Source organism: Lepidochelys kempii, chromosome 3 (assembly GCF_965140285.1).
Source record: "Lepidochelys kempii isolate rLepKem1 chromosome 3, rLepKem1.hap1, whole genome shotgun sequence".
NCBI classification, from domain to species: Eukaryota; Metazoa; Chordata; order Testudines; family Cheloniidae; genus Lepidochelys; species Lepidochelys kempii.
In genome coordinates, this window is record NC_136382.1 from 160,861,380 (window position 1) to 160,877,528 (window position 16,149).

General features: G+C 43.5%; 1 protein-coding gene across 4 annotated transcripts in view; it reads left to right on the top strand.

The window, feature by feature from the left end:
* The window catches only part of SUSD4 (sushi domain containing 4), a 182,320-nt gene that overhangs the window by 153,641 nt on the left and 12,530 nt on the right, over window positions 1-16,149 (top strand). For all 4 annotated transcript variants that reach the window (XM_073338777.2, XM_073338775.2, XM_073338778.2 and 1 more), the window contains 3 exons: window positions 12,923-13,114; window positions 13,550-13,694; window positions 15,288-15,670. In XM_073338777.2, the coding sequence (XP_073194878.1) occupies window positions 12,923-13,114; window positions 13,550-13,694; window positions 15,288-15,670 (720 nt within the window). The remainder of the gene's footprint in view (window positions 1-12,922; window positions 13,115-13,549; window positions 13,695-15,287; window positions 15,671-16,149) is intronic.

The window sequence follows — 16,149 nt, forward strand, 5'->3', positions numbered from 1 at the left end:
AATCAATCAGGTTCTTAAAAGAAGAATTTTATTTAAAGTAAAGGTAAAAGAATCACCTCTGTAAAATCAAGATGGAAGATAACTTTACAGGGTGACAAAAGATTCACAAACACAGAGGAACTCCCTCTAGGCTTAGTTCAAAGTTACAAAAAACAGGAACAAACCTCGTTCTAGCAAAGGGAAAACTCCCAAGCTAAAACAAAATATAATCTAACACGCCTTGTCTGGCTTTACTTACTATTTTTGTAATATTAGAGACTGGTTCAGGATTGGTTGGAGGAGATGGATTTCGGCCTGGCCTCTCTCAGTCCCAGGAGAGAGAACACCCAACAAAAAGCACAAACAAAGTCTCCCCCTCCCCAGATTTGAAAGTATCTTCTTTCCCCCTTGGTCCTTTTGGTCAGGCGCCAACCAGGTTATTTGAGCTTCTTAACTCCTTACAAGTAAAGAAGAATTCTAGGCTACCCTTAGCTGTATGGTTATGACAGACAACCATAGAGGCCAGTCTGAAAGTTCAGTGGGAGTTTTGCCTGAGTGGGGACTTGCAGAACTGAACCCATTATTTGTACATCCAGTCACAGGGAAGGGGAGTGATTGTTAAAGGAGGACTGAAAGTTATTTCAGTGTGAAACTATTATAAAAACACAATGGGAACCGGTTTTGTAATCTTTCACTTAGTCTCATGCCATTGGTGTCACATTGATACCAATTTTCAACAAGAAATTTGTTGGAGGCAAACCAGAAAAGCAGGTTTTCATTAAAAACTTAATTATTCAACTCATTTCGCAATTCCTGCAAGGTGAAAAATGCTGCTCACCATGTGAACTCTCAACTTGCTGTGCTGTATTAATGTAGCTAGTTTTTCTCTGAATCTTACAATTTGTACTCAAACAGATGTTCGTGGAGATTACACAGAATTAAGACATTTTGGTCTAGTGCCTAGAGCAAATAGCTGGGTGTCAAGAGACCAGGATTCTACCACTGATTTGCTGTGTAACCCTCAACCAGTTGCTTAACTCTTCTGTGTTTCTTTTATTCAACTGTAAAATATACACACAATGTTGTAAGGCTTAATTGGCTGGTGTTTGTAGACGCTAGAGAGATCTTAGGATGAAAGGTGCTATCCAATTGCATATTATTCTTGCATGTTCAGCCTTCTGTGATGGAATTTACTACTCACTGCTGCGGTGCCCTCTTGTGGCTCATCGGGGGATTAGCTCTTGACCAGTCTGACGCCCCCTCCTTCAGTTGCCCATCTGTAGAGTGAGTGTGTGTGTGTGTCTCTCTCTCTCTCTCTCTCTCTGGATTTGGGGTGCTCTCTCTTTGTGGCTTTGTCCTGGGGGTAGGTCACTATAAAGTGCCCCTTCCTGTGTATCCCTCTGGACAAACGGTCTCAGGCAGACTTCTGATCTGCTGGTCAGACTGTGTCACTTCCTCAGTGGCTCATAGGGGAACCCAGACCCCCCGACACTATTCCGCATTCCAGCCCAAGGACTCTATGCCCAGCAACCACTGTCTGCTCCTGCTCCGACTTGTTGCTGTTTCCCTGGGCTCTTTCCTACTTTTCTTTTCCAACTCTGGCTCCCAGGGGTTACCAGTGAAGCTTCCTCTACTCCTTGTGGCTATTTCACCCCCTTTCGGGTTCTTGCCAGAGTCTATAGTCCAAGGGAGGATTCCAGGGTTTATTCTCTTCCTAGACCTTCTCCTTTGTCTTCTGCCAACTCCCCTCCCCTGCAGGTAGTGACTGCAGAGCCTCCCCCTGCCATCCTCTTTCTTTATGAGCCTTGCCCAGCTCCTCCCCTAAGTGGGCTTCATCAGTCCCTGGCTCTCCTCTAGGTGCAGCCTTTCAGGTTAATTGGCCCTTTTTAACCTGCTCAGGCCTTGTATGGGATGGAGACGCCATCATACCCTCTGCAAGATTCTTCTTTGTGCCTGTTAACTGCTTCCCATGATCAGTGTGATCGCCTCATACCTCTGTCACTTTAAGTTGTATCTGAAGTCTTTATGCTATAGCCTTTACTGTTTGTGGTGATTTATTTGTTGTTAGGGATTAGTTTGATTCAGTGTTGTTTTTACTCTGTCGGGGAGGGACAATCTGAAAAATTCCTTGAAAGCACCTCTTCAGTGTCAAAGCACGAATTCCAGAGGCACAAGAACTTTTCAGTTTGTCCCGTTATAGCTAATACACAGCTACACAGCTGTGTGTACACTGGAAATGCATTCTGGGTACTGGAATGCAAATGAGCCCCACTTTGCATCTGGAATGCCTACTCTTAGTAGAGACTCTTTTTGTGACCCTGGCAGTGTTTTCCATTTGCAAATAGGAAATTGTTAATTTATTGTCATGATTAATAGGAACTTTAATAAAGCTTCCTGCTCTAATCCTGTTTCATGAGAGACTGATTAGAAGTAGATTATGGTTTATGAAGCTGTTCTAGATCATTGTGGTTTTATAGTACTTGTTTTTTAAGCAACTGGGCCTGCGGTTTCCTCTGTTCTCCAGCTCTCAACAAGTTGCAGACCAGCTGAGTCTGAGAATAAATCTGCTCTCCTACCAGTGTCAGACTATGTAGTGAGTTGGGGAGGGACTTGTATATAATTTGAGATATTTTTATTTTGCAGGTGAGAATGAAAGATGTTTTAAATTTAATTAATTAAATCAAGTGGAGTGCCCCAAGTGTTGGTCCTGGGGCCGGTTTTGTTCAATATCTTCATAAATGATCTGGAGGATGGTGTGGATTGCACCCTCAGCAAGTTTGCAGATGACACTAAACTGGGAGGAGTGGTAGATACGCTGGAGGGTAGGGATAGGATACAAAGGGACCTAGACAAATTAGAGGATTGGGCCAACAGAAATCTGATGAGGTTCAACAAGTGAGAGTCCTGCACTTAGGACGGAAGAATCCCATTCACCGCTACAGACTAGGGACCGAATGGCTAGGCAGCAGTTCTACAGAAAAGGACCTATGGGTTACAGTGGACAAGAAGCTGGATATGAGTCAACAGTGTGCCCCTGTTGCCAAGAAGTTAACGGTATTTTGGGCTGTATAAGTAGGAGCACTGCCAGCAGATCGAGAGACGTGATCATTCCCCTCCATTCAGCATTGGTGAGGCCTCATCTGGAGTACTGTGTCCAGTTTTGGGCCCCACACTATAAGAAGGATGTGGAAAAATTGGAAGGAGTCCAGCGGAGGGCAACAGAAATGATTAGGGGGCTGGTGCACATGACTTATGAAGAGAGGCTGAGGGAACTGGGATTGTTTAGTCTGCGGAAGAGAAGAAATGAGGGGGGATTTGATAGCTGCTTTCAACAACCTGAAAGGGGTTTCCAAAGCGGATGGATATAGACAGTTCTCAGTGGTACCAGATGACCGAACAAGGAGTAATGGTCTCAAGTTGCAGTGGGGGAGGTTTAGGTTGGATATTAGGAAAAACTTTTTCACTAGGAGGGTGGTGAAGCACTGGAATGGGTTACCAAGGGAGGTGGTGGAATCTCCTTCCTTAGGTTTTTAAGGAGAGGCTTGACAAAGCCCTGGCTGGGATGATTTAGTTCGGGATTAGCCCTGCTTTGAGCAGGGTGTTGGACTAGATGACCTCCTGAGGTCCCTTCAAACCCTGATATTCTATGATTCTATGATTTTCATGATCCTATAACTTAAGTGATGCAAAATAATAGAAATAGTGCACTTTTTTGCTTATTTATACTGCATAAAGAATTTCCATTCCTCCCCTTTCCAGCTCTGAAAAAAGATATTTTTTCGTGCTTGTTTTTGCATTAGACATATTAGTTCTTGGCTACTGATTTTTTCTCCAGAAGTCTTTGTGGAGAACTGGTTGAATGATATCATGAGACTAAAGACTAAAATTGAAGTAACTGGCTGTTTTATTTTTTTTTCTTGTTACCACATACTCCTGACAAATTCTTAGAAGAAAAAAGGCTCTTTATGAAAGATTCTGACACCTATGCCCCTTCCATTAAATATGAAGATATAGGCACTGCAGTAATTTCTGTAGTGATATGTTATAATAGGGGAATATTAGGTTGGAGTTAGGGCTTCGTTTTGTAGTGCAAGTGTGAGTAATACTCTGTGTGTGTGTGTGTGTGTGTGTGTGTGTGTGTGTGTGTGTGTGTGTGTGGCACATGTTGGAGTGCATGGTAGTTATTTGTGGAGTAGCCGAGTCTGTCAGATAGACTAGATACTGGATTGTGCACATTTGTTAAAGAACGATCCCTTCACTGGGCGTTTGACTGAGTGGAGGTGGCACTGTTGTTAGTGAAATGTTTTTTAGTGGCAATATTCATAAAGAAGCAGAAATGGGCACAAACATCATATTTTGTTTCCTTTATAGGTTACCTTTAAAACCTTATTTTTCAAATTGTGCAGATGTTTACACTGTGATGTGGGGTAATCGCCTTTGAGTCAATATTTAAGAGACACTTTGCTCTACCAGCATCCTGGAGCCAACCAAAAGTGGGTGGCGCCATTCTGGAGTAATTGGGTCAGGCCACCCGGGAGAGAGAGGCTCCTTCAGCATCACTCCTGGGCAGATTGTATCGGCACTGCTCCCCCCCCTTTCACCTGCCCTCTCTTGAGTGAATGCCTCTTTGGAGCAGCTGCACTCTACGCTCACTAGAGCCAATCCACCCCTACATTGAAGTCTGATATGCAGGGTGGCTGGGATGGGGCAAAACTTCACACTGGCAATAATGGTTCTGAGTATCCTGGTGAAAAATGACTAGATCTCCTGGCTCAAGTCTCCTCTCTAGTGGCCAGCTGGGGTATTGCTAACACTAACCTTTAAAGGGGCCACCTGCTTCTTGTCTGCTGGGGAGTATCATTAGAGAGAGAATTAGTGGGCCAGGATGAAGAAGATAGGAAAGATTAGCACATTGCCTCTCAAATGCTCCTCTCAGGGAGGTTAGAGTCCCTCTTTCAGGATGGTAGATTAGAGGAAGTCTGTATTGAATAGCCCGCTCTCATTTCCTGTGAATGGGGAACTAATAACTTCCATTACACTCTGGTAATGTGGACCAATCTGGAAGGTAAGTAATGCTCTTCCTCCTTGGTTTCCAAAGCCTATGACAGGATGATAAGCCTTGGGGAAGGTAATGGAACATAAGTTTAGGAGACTTGGGTTTTCTGTGTGCCTCCTTCACGATAAAATAAATAGTGATTATCTGGTCACTGTGGAACAAATGTGAAAATCACCTTGTTTTTCTGTTGCCATCTGCTTCACATTAATTATAGGGAGGGAAGGAGTTTTGCTGACAATACAGTAGTAGAGTAGCATCTTAACATCAATTTAGTTAACGTGAAGTCTGGTTGCCTTTCCCGTACACTGGGGAAGACTAAGACTGCTCGTGGAAGGGAAGAAATGCAGATGGCTGGATTTCAAGTATCCAGCTTGTTGGTGTGGCACAGTGTGTATGAGCATGACAAACAGGAAGGGCAGGAAAGGTTCTTCTCTCTCCTGATTTGTGCACAGATGGTATGCACTTTGCAGGCATGCCAGGATGTTTCAGATCTCCATTATTATCTAAGCGAAATGCGAAAAAGTGCTTTCCCTGCTCTTTGCCCACTGCAGCTTTTACTTGCACTGGCCTCATTATAAAGACTGATCTTAATTCTTTTTCAACCTTTAAAAAAAAAAAAGCAGGGATGCACAGCACATTTAGAACAAATGCTATTTTTGTTAAAAGCACCTACGTTTTGATGATGTGCCCCATATGAAACATTAAAAATCAGGCCATGCACAGGGATGTTCAGAAGGTAACCTAGCACAGACAGAAAAGCAGCTGGTAGTCTGACACAGGAGCCAGGCTGCTAACGAGAGGAAAAACATATTATTTGATTCAGATTCTGATTCGAAGGCAGAAGATAGGCTTCTGAAATGCCCTGGATCAACAGATAATAGTGCTCTTTTTGTCAGTCTCGAGTGTGAAAGTCAAGGCAAAGCTTGAATAATTTTCCTACCATTTAGCAGTAGCCCAAAGACTAAGCATACCATCCAGGATGAAAAATAACTGTGTGATCATGCCCACAAAACTCTGACCCCTGCAGTTTAAGGAACTAAATTGTTGTGTTCTGTTAATTGTAACACGTCAGCTTCCAGTCTGTAACTTTAAAAAGCGTAACACTACATCTCTCTTGCTTCCCCATTTAAGGTTACTTGGAGTTATGTGAATGCCCAGAATCCCTCCTGAAGTTAGCAATGCCAAAAACATAGGAATAGGTTAACATCCTGTGGGCAAATCCACTTGTCCACAATGAGTAGGAAGCTGTTCTGAGTGAATACCATCAACTTCTGTAGCGTCTAAGCCAGGGGTGGGCAAACTTTTTGGCCTGAGGGCCACATCGGGTTTCCGAAATTGTATGGAGGGCCGGTTCTGGGAGGCTGTGCCTCCCCAAACAGCCAGGCATGGCCTGGACCCTCCTCCTTGTCCCCCGACCACACCCGGACATCCCGCCCCTGACTGCCCCCCATTGCCCCATCCAACCCCTCCTCTCATTCCTGACTGCCCCCCTGGAACCCCTGCCCCATCCAACCCCTCCTCTCATTCCTGACTGCCCCCCCGGAACCCCTGCCCCTGACTGCACCCCGCCACACCATCCAACACCCCCCCTCCTTCCTGACTGCCCCCCAGGGACTCCTGCTCCCATTCAACCCCCCTGTTCCCTGCCCTTTGACCGCCCAGACCCCTATCCACACCCCCACGCCCTGACCGCCACCCCAAACTCCCCTGCCCTCTATCCAACCCCCCCACCCCCGCTCCCTGCCCCCTTACCGTGCTGCTTGGAGCACCAATGGCTGGCGGCGCTACAGCCGGGCTGCCCAGAGCGCCAGGACAGGCAGCCGTGGCGCCCGGCTGGAGCCAGCCCCGCTACCGCGCAGCTCAGAGCACCAGGTCAGGCCACGGCTCTGCAGCTGCGCTGCCCGGCAAGAGCTCACAGCCCTGCCGCCCAGAGCATTGCGCCGGCAGCGCAGTGAGCTGAGGCTGCGGGGGAGGAGGAACAGCAGGGGAGGGGCCGGGGGCTAGCCTCCGGGGCCAGGAGCTCAGGGGCTGGGCAGGAGGGTCATGCCCCCCTCTGGTCTAAGCTGTAAGTGGCCCCATGCTGCAGCTGCTCCTTGGAAGGCCCTGAGGTGGGGGGGAGGGGTGCAGAATGCTATGAGGATTCTGAATGGCAGAGCAGCCCAGGGGCATCTGTAGAGGCTGCCATAAGGTGGAGCAACCACCCTTGCCTCCTTTCCCTGGGCCTTCTGCACTGTCTCTCCCAGGAGACGCAGCACAGAATCTAGCCCTGGGTATTTTACAGTGAGCTTCAGAAAATGAATTTGGTTCTAGTTGTTCGGCTTGGATGTACATCCATCTTTGATACGTTATAAACTAAAATAACTGAGTCAGACGAACAAGGAGAGGGACACAATTCTGGCCTGTCTTGACTGATTTCTGATGCTTGTATCACTCATATAGGAACCTTGCTGAGAATTGAGGACCTTTGCTCAGTTGAAGCGATTGTTCAACAGCCTCCCGCGACACCACACACAGAGTGGCATTCAAACACAAGGGCAAACTAATTAGCGTGTATGGACCAATTAAATTGTGACTCATTATTTTGGTGTACCTTCATCTGTATTCAAGGGACGAGGTTCCTGAAAAAAACAAAACGATAGAAGATTTTTGGCATTGCTTGGTTGCAGAACTGAGCTACGAAAGATTGTCATTGATAAGCAAAGCTTGGGAACCTGGCACCTGAGGAAAACTCCGCAGTTGAGAGCAGGCATGGTTTTGGTGTACACTTTAAAGTGGGATATATTCTGCCCTCTTTCTTAAAGGGGTGCTCTGCTCAGAGCCAGTGTATGAGTCTCAAGCATAGATGCCAACTCCCGTGGGTGTTCTGGGGCTGGAGCACCAAGGGGAAAAAAATAGTGGTTGCTTAGCCAATCAGCTCCTCCTTCTCCCCCCAGCACCTTCTGCCCACCAATGGGCCGCACAGATCAGCTCCTCCCCCACCCCAGTGCCTCCCATCCACCAATGATGCTCAGCGGCGTGCAGGAGGCACTGGAGGGGAAGGAGCGGGGGCAGGAAGAGGCTTGAGTGAGGGTGGGGCGCACTCAGGGGAGGGGTAGGGTGGGGATGGAGTAGGGGTGGGAAGAGGCAGGGCAGGGGTGGGGTCTTGGGGGAAGGAGTGGAGTGGGGACAGAGCCTGGAGCGGGGGTTGAGCACCCCCCAGGGAAACCAGAAAGTCCGTGCCTCTGGTCTTTAAGTACTTCCTACGAGTTGCTGAACACCCTCATTGAAATCAATGGGAGTTGGGGGCACTCAGCATATCTCAGACTAGAGCCCTTAGCTCCTGCTGTCATTAAGAAAACTTGCAGAAGCCCATCACACCACACTGAGCTTCCTTAATTTCATTGACCAACTGTAGTCTTGAGTATCCCAGGAGGGATTTGTTTTGCTAGACAGACGTAGTTTTTGTTTCTATTGTCAGGAGGAAAGGGTGGTTTATTTCTGGTTAACCATTTTGCTTTTCATCTGGAATGCACAGCTGCAAAACACCCAGCCTAATAATGAGCCTGCTACAATCTGTGGCCATTGCCCATAACACCTGCATTCTCAAGAAACAGAAAAATATAGGGGAACACGACTCATTTGATCTTGGCTTCCCAGTGTCACACATTTCAAAATCAGCAGAAGATAAGACATGAATCACACACATGCCACTGAAAAGCTTTAAAGTTAAGAGTTAAGAACTCAAACTGTCTCTTTTTAACTCTCATTTTGAGAAAAGAAGGTGATTTTAGATTCTCCAGGTTATAGGGGGTAATTACTGAAATAAAGTCTGAAAAAGCATTATGAAGTGCTGAAAATAATGAATCTACAGATATTAAAAGGGTTCTGTCACATTTTAAAAGTCATAATGTAAATAGATTCTTCACATATGTAACAAATAATGTCATAGATTAGTAAAGCTGAAAGAAGTTTTGAAGTGGAATTGCTTGTCTCTCTATGTTCTTTATTTTCTTTTCACATTTCTCTGAGCTTGGACCATGAAAAAGGCTTGTCAGCTTCACTTTTGTTTGTTGTAATCAGTTTATGGCCAATTTCATTTTGTTGGATCTCTCCTACACTAGTCCCAAGGCTTCAGTCTGTGGATTACAAACATAGTGGTAACGGGTTTTTGTTTGTTTTCGTGTTTTTTTTTTAATGTGCAATGGAATTTTTCGTTTTAGTTTCATGGAAACATTGCTATTTGTCTTCCGTTTGGTAACCTAAATTTGGGACCATATTTGATCTGTTAGTGTCTGTTTAATCCGTAGAACACCAGTGTGATATACTGTACTAGTTTCTAACACCCATGAGAGCCTACAAGAAACAGAATTTGAATAGCTGCAGAGTTTCATAGTGTTTTAATTATAATTAAGGTGTCAGAAATTTAGGGCCCAATCCTGTGAGGTGTCTGGTGCCTCCTGCTGCATTCAGATCTCTCTTCATTGGGAGGCAAGTGTGTTCAGCAGCTTCCATGGTCAGATCCTTAAAAATCGTGCTGTTTTAGGGCCTGCTCTAAGGCACATTTGTAGTTCCTGGGAATCTTTCCATTGACTTGGATGAAGCTTTTAGTTATTTTTTATACAAGGTGGCTTGTGGAGAGAACTGGGAGTATGACAGGCTGCTCCGTACTCCATAACTAATTGATTGAAAGGGGTTGCTTGTAAAGTAGTTTGCTTGCTTTGATTTGATAAAGACTTTATAAATCTGAAGGGTTTCAGAGTAGCAGCCGTGTTAGTCTGTATTCGCAAAAAGAAAAGGAGTACTTGTGGCACCTTAGAGACTAACCAATTTATTTGAGCATGAGGTTTCGTGAGCTACAGCTCACTTCATCGGATGCATTCAGTGGAAAATACAATGGGGAGATTTAAATTTAAATTTTCCACTGAATGCATCCGATGAAGTGAGCTGTAGCTCACGAAAGCTTATGCCCAAATAAATTGGTTAGTCTCTAAAGTGCCACAAGTACTCCTTTTCTTCTTATAAATCTGAAGGTTATTGATTACACCAGGGGTAGTCAATAGGTGGACCGTGGGCAAATCCAGACCACCGGATGCTTTTGAACGGACCACAAAATCTTTCTATTTACTTATTATCATTGTTGTTGTTTTTATATTCTTTTCTCTGGAGTCTGGACCTTGACTATACCTTGACCAAGAAATTTGGACCTTGACAAAAGTAATTAATTACCCCTGGATTACAAGTATCAATATCTTTTTTACAGACTTAAATATAACCATAGGCCTGTGTTCTATGCAAATTTTGAAGAGCATTGAAGATTCTTTTGACTGGATTAGCATAAAATTCATTAGTGAGACATGCCTGAAGTGAGGAAAAAGCCCTTATTCTCTTGGGTAACTGAAATAAGAATAGAGTACCGCCTAAATTAAGTTTAACTTGCTCATTTTCTGCTCCACTCTTTCCCCATCTGTTGCCCATAATAAGTATTTTAATAAAAAGAGCCATTGGCAGGCAAGAGTGTTTAAAACAGGTTCATTTCGTTTCATTTATTACCCAAGACACATTTTCCACAAAGATAAAAAGAGGATTGTTTACAAAAGCTCTCGGGCAGCAGCAATATGAGTTTCCCTTGAAACGTGGAGGATGTTTACAATGGATGTGATACCAGCTTCAATTTTATCATTAGGAAAATAGAACACACTAAGATTAATGCTCCTGTTTTCAGGATTTAATAAAATAGGTCTCCAGTATAAGCAGGCAGTGACAGTATCATAGCTGAGTTGAGCCAGCAATGTACTCTTTTTAATCTTGCTGTTGAAAAATGCTTGGTTACTGGGCCAACACAGAACGCTAGAAGGCCAGTGTTGTGCCTCCTGCATTCAGAAGATTGATGCAGCCCCTAATGTCATGGACTGGGGATTCTGAGCACCAGGAGAGGCAGCAGGTGTCATTACTTTAGATTAGAAATTTTCTTCTCAAAGCAGTTGATCCCTGTGATGAGAAGCTTTTTATTTTGCACATTGCTGGAGCAGTGCTTTATATTGACATATCTCTGGCAGCCTGTTACAGCTTGCAAAGCTTGCTTTGAAACCAGCTGTAAAGAAGTTTAGATAGCAGGGGACTATCGGAAGATGGCAATAAATGTATGTAATAAAACATACCATGTCTCATGGTAGTGGACTGGGATTGTTGCTTTCATAGATTGGTGTAGTGAGATTGTCCATGACATAGATAATAGGCATCTTCCCTTGCCATCTTGGTGTCCCTCCTTTGAGCCACACTTAGAAGAATTGTTTTAGGCAGAAGAAGAGAGAGCTCTTCAGACCTTTTCTGAAGTTCCTAGTAAACATTCCTGCTTCCCCTAGGTTTAGTCCACTTTGGAAAGTATGCAAAGTATTGCCTTTGGTGTGAATCACTTGTTCTGGGTTTCACATTATTATTAAGCCTTGCTAGCGAAAATGCAAACAAAGCTTGTCTTCAGGGTATGGGGAGTAGACAGTGCTGCGCATTGTAATCAGCCGCTCTTGAAGTTTCGTTTAATGTCTCTTTGTGGGCTTTCTTTCTTCTTTTGTTTAAGCGTTTAAATCCATTATTCATGTAACAAGATTCACAGAGAGAAGCAACTGAATTGTGATTTCAGTGGAGATTCTGTTTTAGAGAAATGGCATTTTCATTATTTAAATCTATGCAGTGAGTCTTTACTGCATCGCAAATGCATGAAATTAACACAACAGCCTGTTCATGGGGCACTGATCCTGTTGGTTATTTCCTCTGAAGGGAAATAAACTGACCCTTTTAGCTAATTCAGACGCTTTGGGCTCTCAGAATGCTCAGTTCAATATTGTAGTCATTTTATTAATCACGACAGCAACTTTGAGAAACAGTAACCAAACCAGTGGTCAACTAATCTTATTTCTCATTTTTTGGTAAAGAGGCTTCCTCTGCTATACAAAAAAGCAATGCATTCAAACACTTTAGCTACTGCTATTTTCTAAAAATGTTCCTTCATTTAATTCGTCCACCCAACAAAGTGATTTTTTTCTTTCAGTATCTGTTTTAAAGCATGTTTATATTGCAATTCTTTCTTATTTGCATAGCCCTTTGTAGTCTGCTTTATTAATACAGGGCCAGATTCTGTCACTGTTGCATTTAATTCCTTACTTCCTGAGCAGGCCGATTGAAATCAAAGGGGCTGCTCACAAAGTGAGGTGCTACTTGACTCGAGTAAAGTCATCAGACTCTGACACCGGCTTTAAAATAATATATTTTAGGGGCTTTAACTGCTTTAGCAATATTACCTGTATTGTATCTATTACAGTATACTTTACAACAACTGGTTTCGTAGCATAAACTGTTTAAGAATGGAATTATTGTTTTTAACTATTTCATAGTGTTAATGCTATATGTATTAACAGGACCTTAGGACTGAATTCCAGCTGCCTAGTAAAGGTGTTTGGCACAAAACCTCAGGGTAGAGGGGGATTACAGAGTGGTAGGTTTCTGCTGTAATTAAGATTTGCCTCCTTTCACTTTTATCACCCCCTCCCACCCCCGCCCCCCCAAAAAAAAGGGTCCCACAGAAAGACCACATCTTAGGCCACATCATCATGATAAATGCCACTGAGTTCTGGGGAGGAGTTCTTGAGGTATGGCCTGCACATTTATACACATTTTCTGACCTAGCTATGGACATCACATTCCTTCCCCCACACTGCACCAGAGACTTGTGACAATGGTCATTCATGGTCAGAATTCAGGCTTCTAGTAGCTTTAATATGGTTTGGGGTTCAGTTATATAGGGGGACAGTATTTGGTCCTGTGTACAGTGTTGTATCAAATCCATAAGCTGAAGATACTCTGTATGTAATGGTTGCTGCTGTTGTTGACTCTCTTTTTTTCTTTTTGCCCAAGTTTGTCCACTACCTCCAATGGTGATTCATGGAGATTATATTTGCCATCCGCGGCCTTGTGAGCGTTATAACCATGGAACTGTCGTTGAATTCTATTGTGATCCTGGTTATACTCTTACCAATGACTACAAATACATCACCTGCCAAAAAGGAGAATGGTTTCCCTCAGCTCAAGTATACTGTGCCAAAACAGGTAAAAATAGCACTAAGATCGCAACTTCTGAGGGAGTTTACCTTTATTTTAACAGTATAATCACAGGCTGACATTGCCTGTCAAACTACATTTGTGTCATGTTTTAAATTTTACAGGTTCATTTTGAAACATTAGTAAGATGTAGTTATTTTCAGCTTTTATGATCTTGAATTTTCAGCGGCTAGCTCCACAAATGCTAAAAGGTGCATATTAAATGTCTGCTAGATCTTCTTTATTTTGTTTGTAAATAAATCCAGATTATAAACACATTAATAAAAATAGCATGGAAGACCCTGAAAGTAGGGATTTTGTCTCTGTATTTATACAAAACCTACGGCCCTGATCCTGATTGGGGGTCTCTGAGCATTACTGCAATATAAATATGAAACAACAATAATAATCTAATGCAACTATTTTATTGCCCTTTTGCTACAGAGCAAACCTGGCCAAATACACAGGAAACCCTCCTGACTACATGGAAAATAGTGGCATTTACTGCTACCAGCGTTCTACTGGTACTTCTGTTGGTTATTCTAGCCAGGATGTTCCAGACCAAATTTAAGACTCATTTCCTTCCAAGGTTGGTACTGTAGATGGAGGGCTTTAATTTAGTTATTTCACTGAATGGAGAGGAAATAAAATGACATTGCAAATATCTTCTTTTCTTGCGTTGAACAATAAATAACAGAGGGAATGTGGGGGGAGGGGGGATAGCTAGACAACCCATGGAGTTGGGACCCCTGGAATTCCATAGTACTGTTCTGGCCTTTTCTAGGGCAAAGAGGAGAGGCAAAGTTTGTCAGATTCACTTTGGGTGCGATTATAATAATCGCTAAACTGATACTGAGAGTATTGTCTTTGATCGGATATACTTACAGGTAGAAGCCACATATTTTAATATGTCCATTTTGGGAGTTGGGGAGTAGGTCCTTTTAAATATATTGGGCTTAGTAGCGTAAACTTCAAAAACACTGTTTTTTCTCAATGGAAATATTTTTTTAAAACTTCATAGAGGTCTCCATTGAAACCTCTCCAGGATGTTCATTAACTAACTCTCTCTCTCTCTCTCTCTCACTCACCACTGTGCAGACGTCACTTACCTGTTATTAATGCTCATGCTATTCCTTGAAAGACAGGGAGGTAAATATTACCCTTCCTTTACAAATGGGAAAACAAAGGTTAGTGGGTTAAGTGACTAGACAGGTCTACATAAGTGAGTTAGTGTTATACCTTAGTTCAGGGTTTCTGGGCCCAGGCCTGTGCTTAGACTGCTAGACAACATGTTTATCTGTCTGTCTTTCTCTGTGTGTTTCTTTTTTACATCATCTATAGGAATGAGAGATGGGAAATATATATTAGGTCAACTAGTCTGTCCCTGTTCCAGTGTAGGTGATGGACTAGTTCACCTGAATTATACATACGCAAGTGAGAGAGCCTCTAGATTTAAGAGGCTGCTCCAGTGGCAGGTGTCCTGGCCTGTATTCCTCTGACTTGCTGAAATAGGCTTCTGTCTTCCTCTTTCAGATGTTCCCATATCCTAAAAACACATGGGATCCTGGTGGGACTCCATTGTAATCTAATTCACATTTTTGAGATTAACAGATCCAAAATTGTATAGCCTGAAAAAAGTGGTTTGCTTGAAAATATCCTCTTAGTAGTGCCGGGGGGTTTTGGGGAATGTGCATCATTCCAAACTGAGGGCAAAGCGAGCTCAAAATCTCAACCCCAAAGCTTGCGTCATCCAGCAATTATCAGCTCAGTATAGTTTTGCATGTGCTGCAAGTACCCTACCCCTTTAGGTCCAGTGCTGATCTCTTTAGGGATTTACACACTTATTGATTCACCCCGATTCTATAGGATTCTATATCCCTGGTATTTACTCTGCATGGGACAACAGAGTATGCTCCTTATCGCTGCCTCAGACCTGTTTTCCTTTCCTTCTCTAAACAATGTCTCGGTTCTGGCTTTGTTTATCTCATCATAACAAATTGCACACACCTATCAGTCTGAGCGGATTTCTGCAGATCTGTGAAGCGGATATTCCCGTGAATGTTAACGACCTTGTATAGCTCCATTTCATGCGATTAGAAAATATTACATCTTGAAACGGTTGCTTCAAGATGCTATTGAAAGGTTCAAAGACTCCATGATGATCTGTCTTTGTTTGATGTAGAGGTGCCCAGGAGAGTTCCACCAGCGACCCTGACTTTGTGGTAGTGGATGGTGTTCCTGTCATGCTCCCTTCCTATGATGAAGCTGTGAGCAGTGGTTTGAATGCCTTGGCACCGGGATACTCATCTTCTGCAGCCCAGGGGCATGCTTTCCAGGCAGAAGATCAGAACCCTCCAGCTTATCCTGGCCCAGGAGAGACAGACACATTACCTGCTGAATTTGAGAGCTGTGATAGCATATCAGGCTCCTCCGAACTTCTCCAAAGTTTATATTCATCTTCTGTGTGCCAAATGTGCGTGCATCCTATTTCAGATAGAACTGAGGTGATCAATAGCACCACTGGGGAGGCTGCATCCACAAGCCCAAGTATCGATATTGCAGATGGTAAGTTTTGCTTGGATATGTTACATGGGATGTGTGTCAAAGGTAATGGTCAATAAATACAATCCATGTGCTTGTGCTTCAGAGCAGGAATTAAGCAGGAATTTTTTTCAGTATACGTGTTATTCGTTATGCTTTCTTCAAAACAAATTCTTCAGTACTTTTAGGATCTCATCTCCCCTACCCCACCAGGCTAAGCCCTAGCCAGGGTTGTGGCAAGGGGGGTTGGCTCTCCAGGAATGGAAGAGGGAGGAATCTTCACCCCCAAATCACACAGTGGCAACAAAGCCACTCCTTGGAGAGTTTTTCCTTGTTTGTTTTGGAGTGAATGGAGGTTTAGTTGGCTAATTCCAGGCATCACAATAGAAGTGGGTCTTGAGGAGGGATTAGACTGGGGATAATATTGTATATTTTGCTCAAGTACAGCCTTTCATCATGCATTATTTGTATGACAGATATCATCAACTGGTAGGTGTGAGATG